The following is an 18055-nucleotide window of genomic DNA, read 5'->3' on the forward strand; positions in this document are numbered from 1 at the left end:
GTCATGTGTTGGGCATTGTGTGAACTTGGAACCATTACCTGAGTATTTTTAAAAGTGGGCACAGGCAACGTTTCGCTATTCAGACCTGGGAGGCTTGGAAGCCTCAGCGACTCTGTACGGTGAGGAAAGCAGCAGAGTGGCAAAGTGAAGTCCTGCTGGCAGTGATATCATTATGTTTTGTGTGTTCTGTCTGGACAAGGGGAACCAGAGTGAGGTCAGGGTGTATGGGATGTAATATCTTGATTGAATAGCTTAGTGTGTGTGTGTGTGTGTGTGTGTGTGTGTGTGTGTGTGTGTGTGTGTGTGTGCGCACGTGTGCGTGTGTGTACACGTCTTTCTGTCATGCTGGCTGTGTGTCTTTTTCTCCGAGGCAGTATATGTGTGCATTTTGTATGTGTGTGTGTGTAAGTGGTGGATTAGCGTGCCTCTCCAGTCCTCTGGCTGTAATCAGATGGGACACTGGCTCCATGACGGCCCGCAACCCCCACCACCACCCACTGCGGGAGCGCCTCTATCCCTTTCACCCTGTCATGTGTGTTTGGCTGCTGGTCTTGGGACTCTGGCGGTATGTTAGGAGTTAAAACAATTATTCTTGCTCACATCACAGAGTCTGTATTAAAAAATTGAGCTTCTCTGCGACAGAAAACCTTCTTTTCAGTTCGACCTGATCCTGAGACCTGACGCCACACGGCATGTTTTTATGTTTATTTATTTCGGGGGGGATCAGCTTTTTCTTCAAAATTGGCACTGATCTGTCAAACTGGTCTAAAAGTGAGAGTTCAGCATTGAGGGTGAAAGCTGCTGCAGCTCCATCAGAGTGACGGTAGATAAACAGCCATCACTGATCAGGTTAGTCTGAGCCCTCTGACCCTGGACTGGCCTGTCTGCTGTTAGTTTGAACCTTGACCTCTCCCTTTGTCTTCCAGATTCAAGATGCAGGACAACCCACGCACGCACGCTCACACACACACACACACACACGCACGCACGCACGCACGCACGCACGCACGCACACACACACACACACACACACACACACACACACACACACACTTCTTCTTGGCCTCTTATCCTTGACAGCCCTTACGCTCATATTAAGATCTACTTCAGTGATTTCAGGGATGTTTCAGCCATAAACTCTCATTTAGGGGGAAATTAGCTTGGGTCTTAGTCTTGTTACTATACTGTCCTTAACAGCATTAGGCCATTCTTGTGGCTTTTAAATACCAACAAGGATGGATAGTACCATTCAAATAAACCACAACCATCCTACTTTGTTACACCATATGTAATGGCCAAGCATTCATTGTTTTACATTATTGTATTGCCATTGTGCCATCCTCTGAGTGCCATAGAGTGCTTACGGGCTGTAATTACAGATACGCATATGCTGAAAAATTGGTTTTATGCAACTATTGACCTGTTTTACAGTTAAGTCCTCTTAACCTCTGACTTTAACTTGCTCTGATTAAGCTTTAAAAACGGTTACCGCTCATCTAAATAAGCTCTGGTAAGATGTTGGAGATTCAGGAAAGAAATCCTACATGCTCAGTTACATCCAATTTGAATCTTTACTTCCAAACTTTCAAAACCTAAAAAAAAAAATTCTTAAACATAAGAATCTGTATTTTCTGTGGTGTTCCTGTGTAACGGTTGTGCTACTAGTTCAATGCTCGTCAAGAGGGACTAAGCTGTCGTCCTTTAGTGCCACAGAGACAGAGCACCATCAGACCCATACAGACAAGCCATAATCAGCTTTACCAATTATGCTCCATCTCAGACCACTTATTCTGCACAAAATGGCATCACTAATGCTAGACATCACACAAATGCATCTCAAGAGTTCTGCAAGAGACTCCAAAGCACATTTATATTTTCAAACAAATAGTTCAGAGTGTAATGAAAAAAGCTTTAAATAAGTCTCATATGTCTTTTAGAAAAAAAATCTTCTTTGCAAGAGAAATGGCTCTGCACAGATGGGCAGTGGCTTTAACATATAATACGGCAAAAACATAAGCTGTCCTCATCAAGCCTCCCAGTTTAGTCACCGTACAAAAATGTAGCTCTGCAGGCCAAATAAGTGACATTTAAAAATGTCACTCTTTTAACATGTGGTGTCTCAACTATGCAGATGACAAAAAAGATGTGTGTGTGTGTGTGTGTGTGTGTGTGTGTGTGTGTGTGTGTGTGTGTGTGTGCGCATGTGCATCAATGCTCTGGGTCTGCTAGAAACCATCTTGGGCGAGTACACTTTGAAAAGGATGGGAAAATGAGTATATATGCACAGGAGAGGAGGAGGAGAAGGGTTAGAGATGTATGTGTTGGGGGGGGGGGGGGTGTTGGGGAGATAATGATAAGCACCACTTAGACTCTTTGATCACAAAGGTTCATCAATCTACTGTCAGACCAGTGTGTCTGAGAAAGTCCTCTACTGATGGATTAAGGTCCTTTATATACACACACACACACACACTACACACTACACACTGTGTGTTTTATATTATTCTACCTAAAGCTTTACGCTCAACTCATTCCCAGTCCTGTTACTGTACAAGAAAGCATGAAGCAAAGGCAATCAGCCTTTTAGAGTTGGAGGCCCCTAATATCTTATTCTTTGTCCCCCTCCTTTTCCCCTTCCATATCCTAGCCTGAAATGTCTGGAGACAAAGGGTTAAGGAGGAACAGATCCTCTGAAGAGCTGCCTGCTTAACCTCTGACCTCATGGTGTATGTGAGAGAGAGAGAGAGAGAGAGAGAGAGAAAGAGACTGAAAAAAAGGAAGGTCTGACAACTTCTAACAGACATAACTGTAATTTAATGTAAATAGTCTCAGAAGTTTAACAATTTAACAACCTTTGCAATGTGTTCTTTAAAAATAAGCTTGTTGTAAACTCGGAGGTGTAACTTTATTGCGAGAGACACAGAAATACAAAATGTCTTTTGAAAGGAAATATAGTGAATGACTGTTTGGAGGGGGAATCTAAGGGAAGCGGGGAACCACTAATTGACCCCCACCAATTTTTCTCCTCCATCCCAACAGAGGCCCCCTCTCCCTGGGCAGCAGGTTGTCAGTGAGCCGGTCCAGCTGGTGAAGATTGGAGAGGCCAAACAACCTGTCAGAGATAAAAAGAGGTGGACAAGGTATGCATAGCAGCCAGACCACTCTTAGGATTTCGCTGCTCAGTAGGAGAGTTAGAGACACTGGGGTCTGTTATACTTGATAAGAAAGCAGAGTAAACACTGCTACAATTCTCTCTAACACTGTTGGATGAGGCTAAGCTTATTATCAGGTCCTCCATATTGGTACATGCATTGAAACTGATAAATGTACTGCACTTAAAAGAGTTTCCACTCCAGAGGTGCAGAACATACTTTAAATAACCCGCTCGGAATGTTAATAGTTTTTCACTGCTGTGTTTGTTGTCAAAGAAGAACACCACAACCAACAGACTTTCTCTCTAAAATTTATTCAATTTATGTTTATAAATTTGCATTTATTTTCATAGAACAGAAAAGTTTGTTTATCACAACTATATATCACCACTTGGAGATGGAGGGTGAAAGTGGAAATGAACCGTCAAAGAGAAACAAATATCTCTGAACAAGACCAACTTGTTTCACAAGTTAACAACAAACTAATCTTTACAAATCTAGAGTAATAAATACTATTAGCAGGAACAATGCTAAAAAAAAAAAAAACAACCTATAAAACAATCCTTACATTTCAGTCTCACACACACACACACACACACACACACACACACACACACACACACACAAATCAAACACATATCAAGGAATGATGAGGATCTGCTCTCTGCATACTGATCGTTTGTATTGTTAGAGCACCTTATCACAAGTTACTGCATGTTAAAACACTTGCGCAGAAATATAAAAATTGCTTGATAAAACAGAAATAAACCAAAATCTCAGTTTGCTTCTATTTTGTACAAAACGAGCAACTAATGTTTCTTTATATTTAGCCACAAGGATGAAAGTTACCCAAATCTGCAGGGAAATAATTTACTTAAACAAATCTGGTCAAAACAGTTAAAGCTGTATGGACATGACAGGAACCAATTCAGATTTAAAATGAAGAGCCCAATAAGAGTTTGTGCATCAACATTATCACATTTACAGCACTGTGTTTCTTTGCGTTTGCTGAGCAATCCTTGCATGTCAAGGGTCAACACTGGACTCATTAATAATTCCAAACAAACAAAAATGGGCCAACACATGCACACACAAAACACGCTACACTCCTGACTGGTCAGCTGGGGATAAACAAGAGCTTCATTCTCATTGGTCAGCTCTCAGTAAACAGAGAAAGGTGATTGGTCAGACGGGGGTGACTGAGAGGACACCGGTGACAGCTGTGTGACGCTGAGTTGTGCATTTACCCAGAATGCAGTTGGAAATAGTGTTTACAGGTCCTTCAGCCCGTAGTGCGGTCTAAACAAACTGTTTATCTCGATGGTGCAGCGCCTGCAGCTATCTACTGCCTGTCTCATTGGAAATTAACTCATAGCATCCTTGAGCTGAGCTGACATAAGCTTTATACACAGGCACACACACACACTCACACTCACTCAGACAACTCATGCCTTTTCTCCTTCACTGAGACTGAGCATGGAGCCGTGCTTTGCTCCACTAAAGAGACAAAATGTCTCCCTCAGGCTCCGCTGTGAAAGCTGAGATTATTTTGGTCAGTAAATGTTACTGCCTGTCTTGACAATGGGTCACAATTTACATCATTCACAATGCAAAAAGTAGGAGTCATTGAGAGGAAAACAGCCCAGTGCTGTTCACAGTCTGGCCTTGGCAGGGCTCACAGTGCAAACATTTGGATGACACCAGTCTTTGAGTTACGCAAAGACGAAAAAATACAACTTTGATATTTATTGTGCGGCTTAGGAGCTCCACTTTTTTTGAACATCTGGAGCATCATAGATGTCCAGGTTTAGTCCTTAACAATCCACTGCTCCTTCCAGCAAAAGGGAGAAACATGACCAACAGAGGAAACCTCTTCACACGGCACAAGATCACACTTTTCACAATTATTTTACAAAAGTAATATTTAGTCCATATGTGGTGCAGCATCTTGCAGAAGAGCAGAAAGAAGGGTCAATGAATTTGTCTTTCAGGTATGTCCTCTGGGTGAGTTAGGAGGCTGCACTCCATTCTGGGACTCCACACCGGATGTGTGTGTGTGTCTCTAGTGTATGGTAGAGAGGAGGAGACAGATTGGGTGTGTAGCGGGGATACTCTCTGAGAGGGGAGCTGAGCGGCCTGCTGTGAATGCTTTGGGAGCTCTGAGATGGAGGTCCGGCGCTCTGACTCTGGTAGGGATCATGAGCAATGTGTTCTCCCAGCGGCGGAGAGCTCTGGTGGGCTATAGCGCTGAGTCGAGAGCCCTGAGGGCTGGAGCTGTAGGGATGATGAGAGGTGTAAGGTGGGTAGGGTTCCATGGGAGTCATTGCAGCAGGCAGCGGGCAGGTGTATGACCAGGATGTACAGTTGAGTTCATCCATTCTGGGCTCCGAGCCGGCAAACATGCACGCCTGACGCTGTCCCATGTCGGAGCTGTAGGGGGAGTCAGTGATGCCCAGGGCGGGGTTGTTGGATAGACCGGGTGGAGGAGGGGGGTAGGAGGAGGGGTGATAGTAAGACTCGCCCTCACTTGGTGAGGTACCAGTGAAGGGTTTCTTGTACGGATGCTGGTGGTTTCCTGGAGGGCAGTTCTCTTCCACTACAGAGAGACACAAACAAAATATTGTGTTGATTTTCCATTGGAAGTAGCTGAGATGAGAACAAAATGTACACTTGAAGGAGAACTGAATTAGTTTGGCAGATAACAGAGTATATGTGACATTTACTTAAGTACAAACAAGATGGCAGGTTTAAAGTGCAGTTTATATGTAATGTTCAGCTTCAGTATTTAAATGACATTATACCCAGCACTATTAATTAGTGGCAATACTTCTGCAAAGCAGCACAGAGCAGATTTACAGACTAATTCTACATGTAGAGAAATTCACGCATGCATGCTGGTTGGGTAGGATTTGACTTTCCAAGCTGTGTCATTGTCTGACTCAGTTCTCTTGGTGCCTTTTTGGAGCCATGCCAACATTATTGTAAGGTTAATGTAACGTTACTAAGTGCTGACAGAAAAAAGCAGGCAGGCGAGAACTGGAACAGGTGAGCATCACGCAGTGCCCCCTGGGTAATGTAGTTTATTTAGGGTCATTATGTATCGCCCAGATAAACTGAGATGGAGAGGGCAGAAAAGAGTTACCGGCAGCGTGAGAGAAGTGCTGGTGTGCAAGAAAAAGTCACAGGAGTAAAATGTAGAAGTGTCATTACTGCGTAGTTGTGAGTACTATTGATTCGCTAAGTGATCAGTTAAATGTAATATTTCTCCTTAGAAGCTTGATTTAGAAAATCTTTTGGCATATAATTATTTAGTCTAATCAGCTGCGTTACACTTTTATTTTTTTGCTTTTAATTCTGTGATCTAAAATAAGTCTCAACAATGAGAGGTTTCTCTTTCTCTAGCAAAGAGCTGAAATAGTCACGCAGACATTATCTCTGATTTTCTTCTCTAAGCTGTTGATGTCCGAATAAACCCATGCAAATATATGCAGTGCATATGGTCAGACATGTAGATACATTTATCCATTCATTCAGCTGCTTATTAGACATAGTTTGCAAACACAAATTAAATTGTGGGAACAGCACAAATTCACATAAATTAATTTTTTCAGTTCCTCCTTCCCAGACAGCCGCTGGTTTCCATTCATTTCAATAGGCTGTTAAAAAAACAACAGGAAGTGACTTAAAATGTTACAGACAGTAGTTATATGATCATCGTTACCCTTAGATGGTTGATTGGCATCTACTTTTTTTTTTTTTAACATATATTTTGTGAAGGCAAAGCTTTTGGGCCATCATTGAAAGCACCAACAAGAAGAAGTTTTATGTTCAAATAAACCTGACTGATTACTCCTGACTAATGTTTGTCTTTGTAGCTGCACAGTGTGCTGAATTTTGACAGCTTCCTCCTACCTTTCCTCTTGTTGCAGTGGTAGACCTGTGGCGGTTGACCTGGCTGTAGGTGTGGATGTCGCAGAGTGTAGTGCGTGGGTGGAGCGCTCAGCAGCTCCTGAGGGCTGCTACTGCTCAAGCCAGTCTCACAGCTGTATGGGGACCCAACAGTCTCCGGGGAGCCCCGCAGACCCCGACTCTCCCCGCTGAAGGGGCTTCCAGTGGAGCACGCTTTCTGACGGACAGTACTGCGGGGGACCACCGGGTAATCCTTACTGCAACCGAAAGAGAAAGGTGGGTAAAGAATTAAAGCGGAAGCAACAGTTTTCATCTGGTGTTATGTCCTCAGGCACGCTGCACAAAACTGCCTTTCCTGAATCTGTAGTTTTGATTTTTTTTTTTTTTTTACGATTACATTTTGCTCAGTTGAATTATTTGTGCTGTTTTTTTGTGTTTTTTTTTTTTGTTTCCTTTTCCTTCCAGTCTACTCGGATATTCTCTTTCCTTTCGGCTCTCCGTACACACTGCCCTCTTGATGAACTCTGTGGTATGTAGAAGACAGCGGGCCACATCTCCCTGACTCCTACCGAGATAGTGACACACTCTCTCACACACTCAGGCACGCACACACACAGTCAGCGCTGCTGTGAGATAATTCACCGCTCTAAAAATAAACATCCATCCGTGTGTCACTTCAGATAGACTCGTCTCCCCTCCACCAACCACAGCAGCACAATAACACCGGGGTGCTGCTTTTAATGCTGCCCCCTCTCCCTCCTTGTCCTCCCTCGTCTTTTCCTCTCGCTCCCCTCAGTAACGGCCTCGCCCATTGGCTTGCCGAAATCTCTAAAACTGCCCGCCCCAGCACCACTTGAATGGAGATTAGCTTGGCACGCAAGCAGACACCATGTAGGGCCGTCAGCAGCGGCGGCCTAATAGACCGGCAACAACACGATATCATGTGTTTATCAATACAGCGAGAGAACCGATGCTCGACGTGTTTGTGCTGCATGTTGTGGACGAGGCTTCAGGCAGACATCAACCTTCAGGTGACAAAGGCTCACATCTCGTTACACCACTTGGCTCCAGTCACGCACACTCTCATGTCTTAGACCATATGTGCCCCATCATAACAACCTTCCCCTCTGGTTGAGGGAGAGACAGGGAGAAGAATAGAAATTATTTCCCATGAATGTTCACGAGCACGCAGATACCGAAATCACACACGTCAACAAAGCTGTACTCACCCTTGTAGCTTGGCCATGCGGTGCAGCTCATTGTCGTCGCTGCCTCTGAAGCCCTTAGCAAAAGGATTATTCTCTATCTTCAGCTGTGTAATCTGAGTACAAAACATAAAAAAATAACTTGTACTCGAGCCGCGCACCGCAGCACATGCACAGGCCCAAACAAATGCAGCGACACACAAAGACCCGAAGGCACATTTAGTTTTGAACTGTCCCCCTTCATTGGCTGAATCAATAGTTTACTATTAGTCAGAGGCCCTGCAGATGCTAAAATCAGCCCCGCTGGAGCTCCGCTCGGCCAACATTCCTCAGCCGCTGACGTTTCTAAAGAAGCGGACAGCGTTCTCGCCGGCTGACACAGAATAAACTGTTTACCCAAACAGTCGCCAGGTTTAAGGATTTCAGGCCAAAGCTTTTAGAGGCCCAAAGTCTTGAGCTTTGATGTTAAGTCTTGCAAACTTTTCTCACTGATGTCATTGTGTTTTGAAGGATTTCATTTGGCTGAAGACCAGGTCCTTCACACAGCATGGCTGTGGACTGGAGATCTGACGAGCTCAGGCCAAACAAACTTTACTGATCACCTCCACCAAACTGCTGACTGACTATACGACAATATTAGTATATTAGTACACAATGTGTTATCAACAGTCTTTGTTTACGCTTGCATGATGGAACAATAAAGTTTTAAGTTACCAAATATTATTATTATTATTATTATTACACAAAAAGAGCTCATAATTAACACTCGTTTGTAAAACTGAAAAATTATTATTTTATTCTGACTTCTACTACTGCAAGTGATATTAATAACTTATTATTATAATTATGTAATATTAGAATGTAAAACAATATGTTTTTATTATTTTTATACTTATATACAATAATACATTCTGACAAATACATAATTATTGTATTTGAACAAGTATCAACTTTGAATGCAGTACCATATATAGTACCTATACTTATATTTAACAATAATAGCAGTTTATAGTTTTATTTGGAAAACTTCTGCTGTTCAGCGTAAATAGAAAGTATATGATAAATAGATGGTTCCAAACTAAAAGCTGTATCTGCTGCTGTACATAAAATCAATGCTTCGTGATGGATGAAATACTTGCTGTGTATTTACTTTTTGATATCGACTTTAAACACTTTTATTATACTCCGTCCATCATCTAGAACCGCTTCATCCTGAACAGGGTCACGGGGGGCCAGAGCCGATCAGCTCACTTTGGGTGAAGGCAGGGTACACCCTGGACAAATTGCCAGTCTATCACAGGGCCAACATATGTAGACAGACGGAAACAAAGACCATCTAGGGTCATTTTTTTATAGGATCACCAATTAACCCGACATGCATGTCTTTGGACTGGTAGGAGGAAGCCGGAGTGCCCGGAGAGAACCAACGCAGGCAAAGGGAGAACATGGAAACTCCACACAGAAAGGCCCAGGCCCGGGATCGAAACCCGGAACCCTCTCGCTGTGAGGCGACAGTGCTAACCACTGCACCACTGTGCTGCCACTTTTATTATAATGAATAAAACAATAGCACTTTAAAGCAAGTTTAGAAAATATAGGATTTTTTTTTTTTTTTTTAAATCAAGTAAGCAGTTTTTGTATCAGGATGTTCTATCTAAAAAATTTTTTATAAAAACAACTGCCAATATTCTTTCGTGGTATTTATTTATGTTATAGTTATTTGTTCTCAAAATGAAATGTGCTCAAAACGAAACTATCTCATCGTCTTTGTAGTAGATGCCGAGGAAACTGGATCAGCCAAGATCAAGGGAAAGTAACAGGTCATTACAGACCAACACGTGCGCTCACACACACATTCTCACACATGCACACACGCACGTGCACACCCACACACACACACACCCCCACACACAAATGCACAATTAGGGGGATTTTATGTTTACAAATACTGAATAAGAACACATAAACAAAGAACTGCTAATTAACTATGGATAGAAAATATGGACTCTGTGTGTGTGTGTGTGTGTGTGTGTGTGTGTGGACAGTTTTGACAATGGAAAAGATCGGATTTGCAAACATCAGACTTTGAGATCTATTTCCATAATTGTTAGAATAATTGTGAGGTTGCCTTCAGCCAATGAAAAAGATCCACACTTAATATTCAAAACAACAAATGATGTCTAAACATCACTGCAGGGAAACCCTTATAACATTACAGGGATCTCCAGTGTGTCTGCTACTTAAAAACCTCCATTATTAGTTCAATCCATAAAACCAGGTACTCGTTCTAAATCATTAGTGGGCATGTTTTGTTTTGTTTTTTCCCCCTTTTAACAGCACTTCATAGAACATAAAACGTACCTTGTGGTTCTGATAGGATGTCACAGCGATGAAAGCCGTCTCAGAGAAGACGTGGGTGCAGAAAGCCGTGTTTTTTGAGCCGAAACCGTTGTTCTCGTCCGCCTTGACAATATGGAGTCGAGGCTGATACTTGTGCATGGAGTTGAGTATTATCTGTACAAGGGGAGATTGACAAGGTGAGACTGACCGACCTGTCATGTTTCCAGAAACCCACCAGCAGATGCTGGGACTGGGCTATGAAGTCCAGGTGGAGGTTAAGCCCAAAAGTTAAGATACTTTGGATTCTAGATTTCTTGGATGACATGTATAAGATGTATGTATAAGAGATTCATAGTTTACAAATCAGCAGGATCAGTCTGATATAAGTCATGAGCCAAAAACAATGACTTTTTGTTTACATGGCCACCCTTTGACACTATAGCCAAAATTCTCCCCAGTACTCCGAGTCCCGCATGAATGAAAGATTGAATGTGTTTTTTACCCGCTTTGTTTAGAAAAATTACTTAAGGTTTTCCTTCTGTGTAAATGTTACTCAAAATGTATACATTACACCAAACTAGCAACCCCCTAAAGGGATTAGTGAAGCATTTCATAGAATATTCATTGTAATTTATGAATCTATAACAACTGTGAAACTATAACAACTCTGTGAATCCAGTGCCCCGGTTAAACTGTTTCCCACGACACTGACGTTTCGAATAGTGGTTTCATGGCGCGCACGGGCGCGAGCACGTTTGTTTATCCAGGGGGCTCAGTTTAATCGGAGTGACGTGTTTGCCGTGGACATGCATTAGCTAATGGACTTTAGACTCATTGAAATCATTACCTCTAATTTAACGAGCCCTAAAAGATTGACTTGTTTGCTTTTTTTTATTTGTTTCTGCGCGTACAAAACAATACCCTGCAGTTTCACCAGCGCGCGCGTGCGCTGTGTGTGTTGTTGTTGTTTTTTTTGTTTTTTTTTGGAGCAATGGTTTTGAGTCTCAGCTCAGCGGAGTCTGAGGTCTGTCCGCCGTGCCCTCGTGTTGATTTGTGCTGTGTTGAGATGTTACATTCAGAAGAGCGAGCTGCATGCTCTGCCAGCTGAGTGCAGCAGTCAATGGGCTCCTCGGGTTATGCCTGCCCGCTTAACTGGACCTCTACCCTACTGTATAGTCAATTAAAAAACATCACTCGGGATGAATAATTTAAAATGCCTATTTTGTTTGGCCCACAGAGCACTTGCAGCGGGAAATGGATGATTTGTATCCTGACGGTTGTAGTTTTATTAACGACGTTTCTATTTGAGGTTTTTGGCCACGGTCTAAAAATACAGCCCTTACCACTACATTCAAATAGCAACAATGAAATGTTAAAAAAAAAAAAAAAAAGAAAAAGTAGTACTAAACAAGAACCAATGACGTTTACTTTTTCTATCTAGCATCCGCAGAGTAGAAATACATACTATTAATAAGACAGACTCACATGTCCAAAAGGGTCCAGGTGGTTGTTGGTGAGTTTGAGCTTCTGAAAAGAGACGAGCTGACGGCTCCAGTGCGCCCCGGTGGCGGGAGAGTCTGGATGAACGTAGAGCCTCCCGGGCATCGCGGGCTCAGCCTTTCCTGTTATAGACCTGTTTGGCCAAGGAAACGCAGCAGATCGGAAAAATAGTCAGACATTGGCACTCACCCGGTCGCTGTGGTTCGTCTGAGAGGCTGAGCAGCGCTCTGCTGGGCGCCCCGTGGTGCAGCAGCCCTGCGCTGCCGCCGGCTGTAGAAGGCCTGGCTGGTGCTTTAATTAGGCAGACAAAATGCACCGTGTTTTGCTGCAGTTTACGCACACAGCCACATTTGGGCCTTTAGTTTAGTCAACCCAAATTAACTCGGTCTCCTCCAAAAACTGCTGCTAGTTTGGGCTCGAGAAATGTTATTGTGGGGTGTGGATCGAAAACCTAAAAGCATAAACATACCTGCTTAAAAACCACCTCAAAATAACAACAACAACAACAACAACAACAAAGACCACAAACGGACAGTAAAGGTACAGTAAATGTCTATTTTCTCGTTTCTTAACAGAGTGAGGAGCAGACATAGACCGGGACAACCCTGTTGAAGTGCTCAGAAAAACTTTGAATCAGTGTATTCAACTAACGGCCTGATGGTAATCTTAATAACAAAGACATGTACAGATAAAGAAGAATATAGGCCTTGAAATACTATTTATCATAATTTGTAAATAAAATCATAGCAAATATAAATGACGTGTAGGGTATTTTGGAAAGACATTTGCACGTGAAAGGAATCAATCATCCGCCTAATCACACAAAAACGTTCTCTGCAAAATGCCCACAGACTTGTAGCTTGTATAAACACCGAGCGCCTCCATTATAGGCCACGCTCCGAGCTGAGACTGTTTCCCACTAAGAGTTTCCACAACCCCCCTTTCATTGTAATAACCGAGTGTCTGATGTTCTGAGGAGGCACAGCATTGATGGATCCCAATGTGGAGTCAGTGGTCCCTTCGGATTTCCCCTCAGCACAACACACAACAGCTGAATGGGAGACCTTAATCCGGTCTGTGCCGTCTGTACGCCCTATGAACCCGTCACATTCTGATGTAACCGGCGGGCAGACACGGGGGGAAAGGGGAACTAGGCCATCCCAGTTTGAAAGAAGGACCCGACCTTTACGCAGTGCTGGGCGGGAGGGGGGCGGGGGGGGGGGGGGGGGGGGGGGAAGAAGGAGGGGGGGAGTGGAGGGTATGAACCCCCAGAGTTCAGTTTAGAAATTCATATATAGAAGCCAGGAATGAGGTGACAGTCTGCATGCAAGAATATGGAAAAAAGAAAAAAAAAAAATTCCTCGAGGCTATTTTATCATTTATTTTTATAGATATCGTTTTATTTAAACATGAGTTTAAAAGATAGCCTTGATTATATTAATAATAGAAGCTAATAATATAAGGTTTAATATGGGGAAGCTGACCTGCCCCTAAAGAAACTTCACCACGGCCTCGTCAGCACTCGGAAGTTACAAGGAGTGAGCTCGAAGTTTGGACCTCGTCTATTACACGTAGCTACAGACAGACATGCGATATACGAACCATTTGTTGTCAGCGAATTTGTAGCGATGGTCATCCCTGGGCACAATATCCATCAGGAGAATGTACTTGGTTTTTGGGTTGAGTCCTGTGACCTTTACTTTGTAACTGGGGAACATTCTCCTGCAGGGAGCACATTCAGGAAAAATATCAATAGGCCTAATCACTTTTCAGTGCAAATACATTTACAAACACATGATTTTATTGCCTATTAAAAAAATTAATTACAATAGACTCAACGTTCCTGCAGGGACTTGTGGCATGCACACTGAATTTTGTCCTGTGAGCATATCGGCTATTTATTAAAAAAAAAAAAAAAAAAAAAAAAAAAAAAAAAAAAAAAAATGGAGCCATAAAAACACAACCAATCAAATACAGCCTACCACAAGTCAAAATCGATCAACAGATAATTATTACCTTCCAGCCTTGGTGATGATCATTTCAGTTCCCACTTCATCAAACTTGGTCCAAAGTTCCCTGTCATGAAGGAAAACTTTGATTCCCTCCATCCCCTGCAGCAAAATATAAACAGTGCTCAAATAAAGTCAAATTAAAGCTATAGGGATTGCGCAGTGATTAGCACGTTTGCAAAAATGATGTTATGGTTTAAGCCTAATGGTTAATTAAACTACAGCTAATATTAAACAGTGAAATACTGTACTGTGGATATATCTGAAAATTGTTTGTAATTTCATGTCCGCGGGGGAAAAAAAAACTTTGAGATTTATCGGATGAGTAGCTGTTAGTGGAAATCAATAACCAATATTTCCAAATCAATAATCATTATTTCCATTAGGATCCACAGTAGAGGCTGGTACCTGCTGGCTGGACGCTGTCTGAGGTGAAGTCGGTGGATTTAAGGTGAAGCTCTGATTCTCCTGTTTGGTCTCTTTTGGGGAGTCCATGCAGTCCGAGTCCGGACGCTCTGCAAGGCCGAACTGGTCCCCTCCGTTTGCCATGTTCCACTGACGCACACGCACACACGACGCGCGCGCGCACACACACACACACACACACACACACACACACACACACACACACACGTAAATTTAGTTGTGAATGTATTTGTCTTGGGCCCCAAACACGTAATGCACACTCACCTATTTTGCTATAGTGAAATAATAATTTGTAGCCCGTCTGTCTATTAGTAAATTGCACGCCACTCGGTTCCATATTAAAATATTTAACATTATATGTTTGCAAGATAGAACAAAAACAATGAAAGCTAATAGGAAACCCTTTGTTACAGGAAGCACAGAGGCCGTTATGGCAGACACCTATTTTTACTTTGATTTTGTGGTAAAAAAAAAACAACAAACAAATCATTTACAGTTGTCCTTTTTCAAAAGGAGGATAATGTCTTGCATTAGATTACAATGGCTCACAGTGATTTACTCTGTAACTGATCCAATAACCTAATTACAAGTTTCCACTTAAAAGCAGATTAAATGTCAATGGACTTAAACTATAGTATTGTTTTCAAAGAGGGCGACAACTTGCTATTCATCATGCATGTTTATGTGATAATATCATAGCCTAGTTGGTGGTTAATATCACATAAACCCTGACTGTATTATGACTATAAGGATCATATTATTTGGGTTAGGGGTTTTGCAATTCAATCTCAGTGCACGATAATTGCAGCTTTAAATTACACTTTGTTAACAGCTGAATTGTGAGTTAAACTAGAGCCTGCCGCTTTTGATTTACATTGAACTGACACCAAATACAACCACAGCCTGTGTTTGGCGTGTGCCTGTGCACATTTCGAACGATCTCTCTGATGGCCTTTACCTTAAACGCACTGCTCTGACCTCCCTGCAGAAAACACGCTCATCCTGCTCCTACGCTCTGCAGGCTGATTGCCTATTTTTGTGGCACGCTTGTATTTCCACTGAATTATTTCTTACAAGTGCAACTGTCCAAATGTTGCCTCGTCGGTTCTCAAAAATCCACCACGTTTCCTTTGCAGCTTTGACATATCATCGGGTTGTCACTCTCCGCTGTCCGTCTCCCTGCGCGGAGACCGCAGCTCGTCCGCCCCGCAGCCTCCGGTCCAGTGGAGGCTGAGATTTGATCAAAGCGGCTGTAATTTCCTCCTCATTTGTCTGACTCGCTCCTTATTGTCCTCGCGGACCCAGCAGAAGCCCTGATCTGAACCCCGCTCATCAGATCCTGCATTACAAATGGAGTCAAGTCCGCCTCACATGGTCTGCCCTCCCCCTTCTGTATTCCCTGCTCTCCCATAGGTCTGCACAGTGCATCGGTATCTGCTGCCCAAATCATGGCTGTGAGACTGGCCAATCACGCGCACAGACGCACACTTTCACACAGACGCACACACGCACTCGGCAGAGAATTATTTATTTTATTAAAAAAGATTATTATAACTCCCACAGTGTAATTGTCCCTATCGTTTATGTCACGAGCTTCTCATTTGGTATAAGGTCACACACGTCACCGCAAAACCACTGTGTGCTTATACCTGATTTTTTTTTAAATGTATTAATCTTTAACTGTCCTGATTGATCAGATAAACTTGTCACCTGCATCTTTAAAAGAAAGAGAGGGTATATTTTAGTCTTGCTTTGATTAAACCCGTTGACCACTGATGTGAGTGAAACATTGGCTAAATCAGAATGAAAACAAAACGTATATTTTAGCCACATTTTGAGTTAGCTATGTTTTATCTTCAATTCCACATAAGAAAAAGGGCTGATGTAGACTGATAGATATATTAAGCTATTAATAGGCTATTCAGTCATGTCCGTGAAGGCTACCTGTGAACAATAAACTTTTTTTTTTTTTTTTTGTTAGATCAGCCTATCAACACATCTAGATCTGGTCTGGATTTTTTTTTTTTTTTTTTTTTTGCATTTCCAAGATAAACCCCCAGAGGTTTAATCTCAAACGAGGGACATACAGATATCTTTTTTATTTTTTATTTTTTATTTTTTTTTTTTATAGTAGATTATGATCTCAGGCAGACGGAGGCCTACAGCAGCAGCAGCAGCAGCAGTGGTTTGACGCGAGCGTGCATCACTTTGACTGGATTACTGCAGACGCTGATAACCGGCGGCATCCAGAGTTGAAAGTTGAAGAGGGCACTGAGAGGTCAACATGCCGGATCCCCTCTGTTACACATTTCTACCGATGCTACTCCATTCACCCTCACCATTAGCCGACTCATCATTTATTAATTTAAGTATGACTGACCATTCTCTAATTCATCATTTATATTAAATGCCTGTAATGTAACTGGGCACTAACAGCGTGTGTGTCGAGTGGCAGGTGTACATGGTCTAATATAGCTCACAAGAAATTATATCTTATATTGATATATTAACTCTGGATATAACGAAACATATGTATCAGTAGGCTATAATTACTATATTAAAATAATGTAAACTGTTAAAGCTTTTAGGGAATTCTTGTGCGTAAAACGCGCCATTTTACGCGCGAGGATTTCTCGGTTTTTGTGCACTTCCAAATGCCTTTGATTTCTTTTTTCCTTTTTTCAAAAATCATTCATAACTACAAGTCTTACCGTGTTTAAATATCAAAATCACCGGTGAGAGACCTCTGGTTGCCACAGCTCAGTGCACAGCCTCTCCTGAAAAGCGCGACAAGCGGGTGCTGCAGTGAGCGCGGTCCCTGCAGAAGCTCTGTGTGTGTGTGTGTGTGTGTGTGTGCGTGCGTGCGTGCGTGCGTGTGTGTGTGAGAGATCTATCAAGTTTTCAAGCTGCTCCATACCAGTAAGCCAATTTGCTGTTTGTGCCATTTTTAAGCAGCTGTTATCAAATATTTGCATTGATGAAATTAATAGACAAAAAAAGTTATTTTCTGTTCTTTCTACTAATTATAAGGGATGTTTAAAGTTTATAGTAATATTAAGTAAATACAGAAGAATAAGAACAAAAAGCTACACATTTTTTACACAACGCCTCCTAAAGAATATTTTTGAAATCGTTGAAAAATCTTTTAGGAGTTACAGTAGCTTATTTTTCGACCAGTTTAGAAGGATTGCCATGAGTAATGTTTATCACATTCATTAAATTTGTTTACAATGGAGTTTTACATGAGTCCTTCTATAGTCCAACGGTCAATGATTTTGTTTGTCAGATGTAAATAATCTGATGTGACAAGCCAAACTGCAAACCTAAATATTTAGAACATATTAACAACTAAAAACTGTAATAATATGAAGAAGAACAAAGGTCCTTTCAACAGGATCCGTCATTTCATGTGATATTTCCCAAAATTACATTTCTCAGAATTCTGAATATGCTACAATCTTGACCCACATTAATTAATTAATGAATCGCCTAAAACCGGCAACAGACAGATGCT

General features: G+C 42.1%; 1 protein-coding gene across 1 annotated transcript; it reads right to left on the bottom strand.

The window, feature by feature from the left end:
• Positions 1-3665: 3665 nt before the first annotated feature.
• Positions 3666-15837, bottom strand: tbx5b (T-box transcription factor 5b). The gene is made up of 9 exons (XM_069138256.1): positions 15500-15837; positions 14524-14670; positions 14123-14217; positions 13709-13828; positions 12092-12239; positions 10628-10780; positions 8291-8382; positions 7065-7318; positions 3666-5748 (listed from the first exon to the last, which is right to left on the bottom strand). The coding sequence occupies exons 2-9, from the start codon at positions 14662-14664 to the stop codon at positions 5162-5164; spliced, it is 1590 nt and encodes a 529-aa protein (XP_068994357.1). The 5' UTR covers positions 14665-14670; positions 15500-15837; the 3' UTR covers positions 3666-5161.
• Between the last annotated feature and the right edge of the window lie 2218 nt (positions 15838-18055).

Source organism: Embiotoca jacksoni, unplaced genomic scaffold (assembly GCF_022577435.1).
Source record: "Embiotoca jacksoni isolate LCO1_2020_lvr unplaced genomic scaffold, fEmbJac1.0.p SCAF_8, whole genome shotgun sequence".
In the NCBI taxonomy this organism is placed as follows: domain Eukaryota; kingdom Metazoa; phylum Chordata; class Actinopteri; family Embiotocidae; genus Embiotoca; species Embiotoca jacksoni.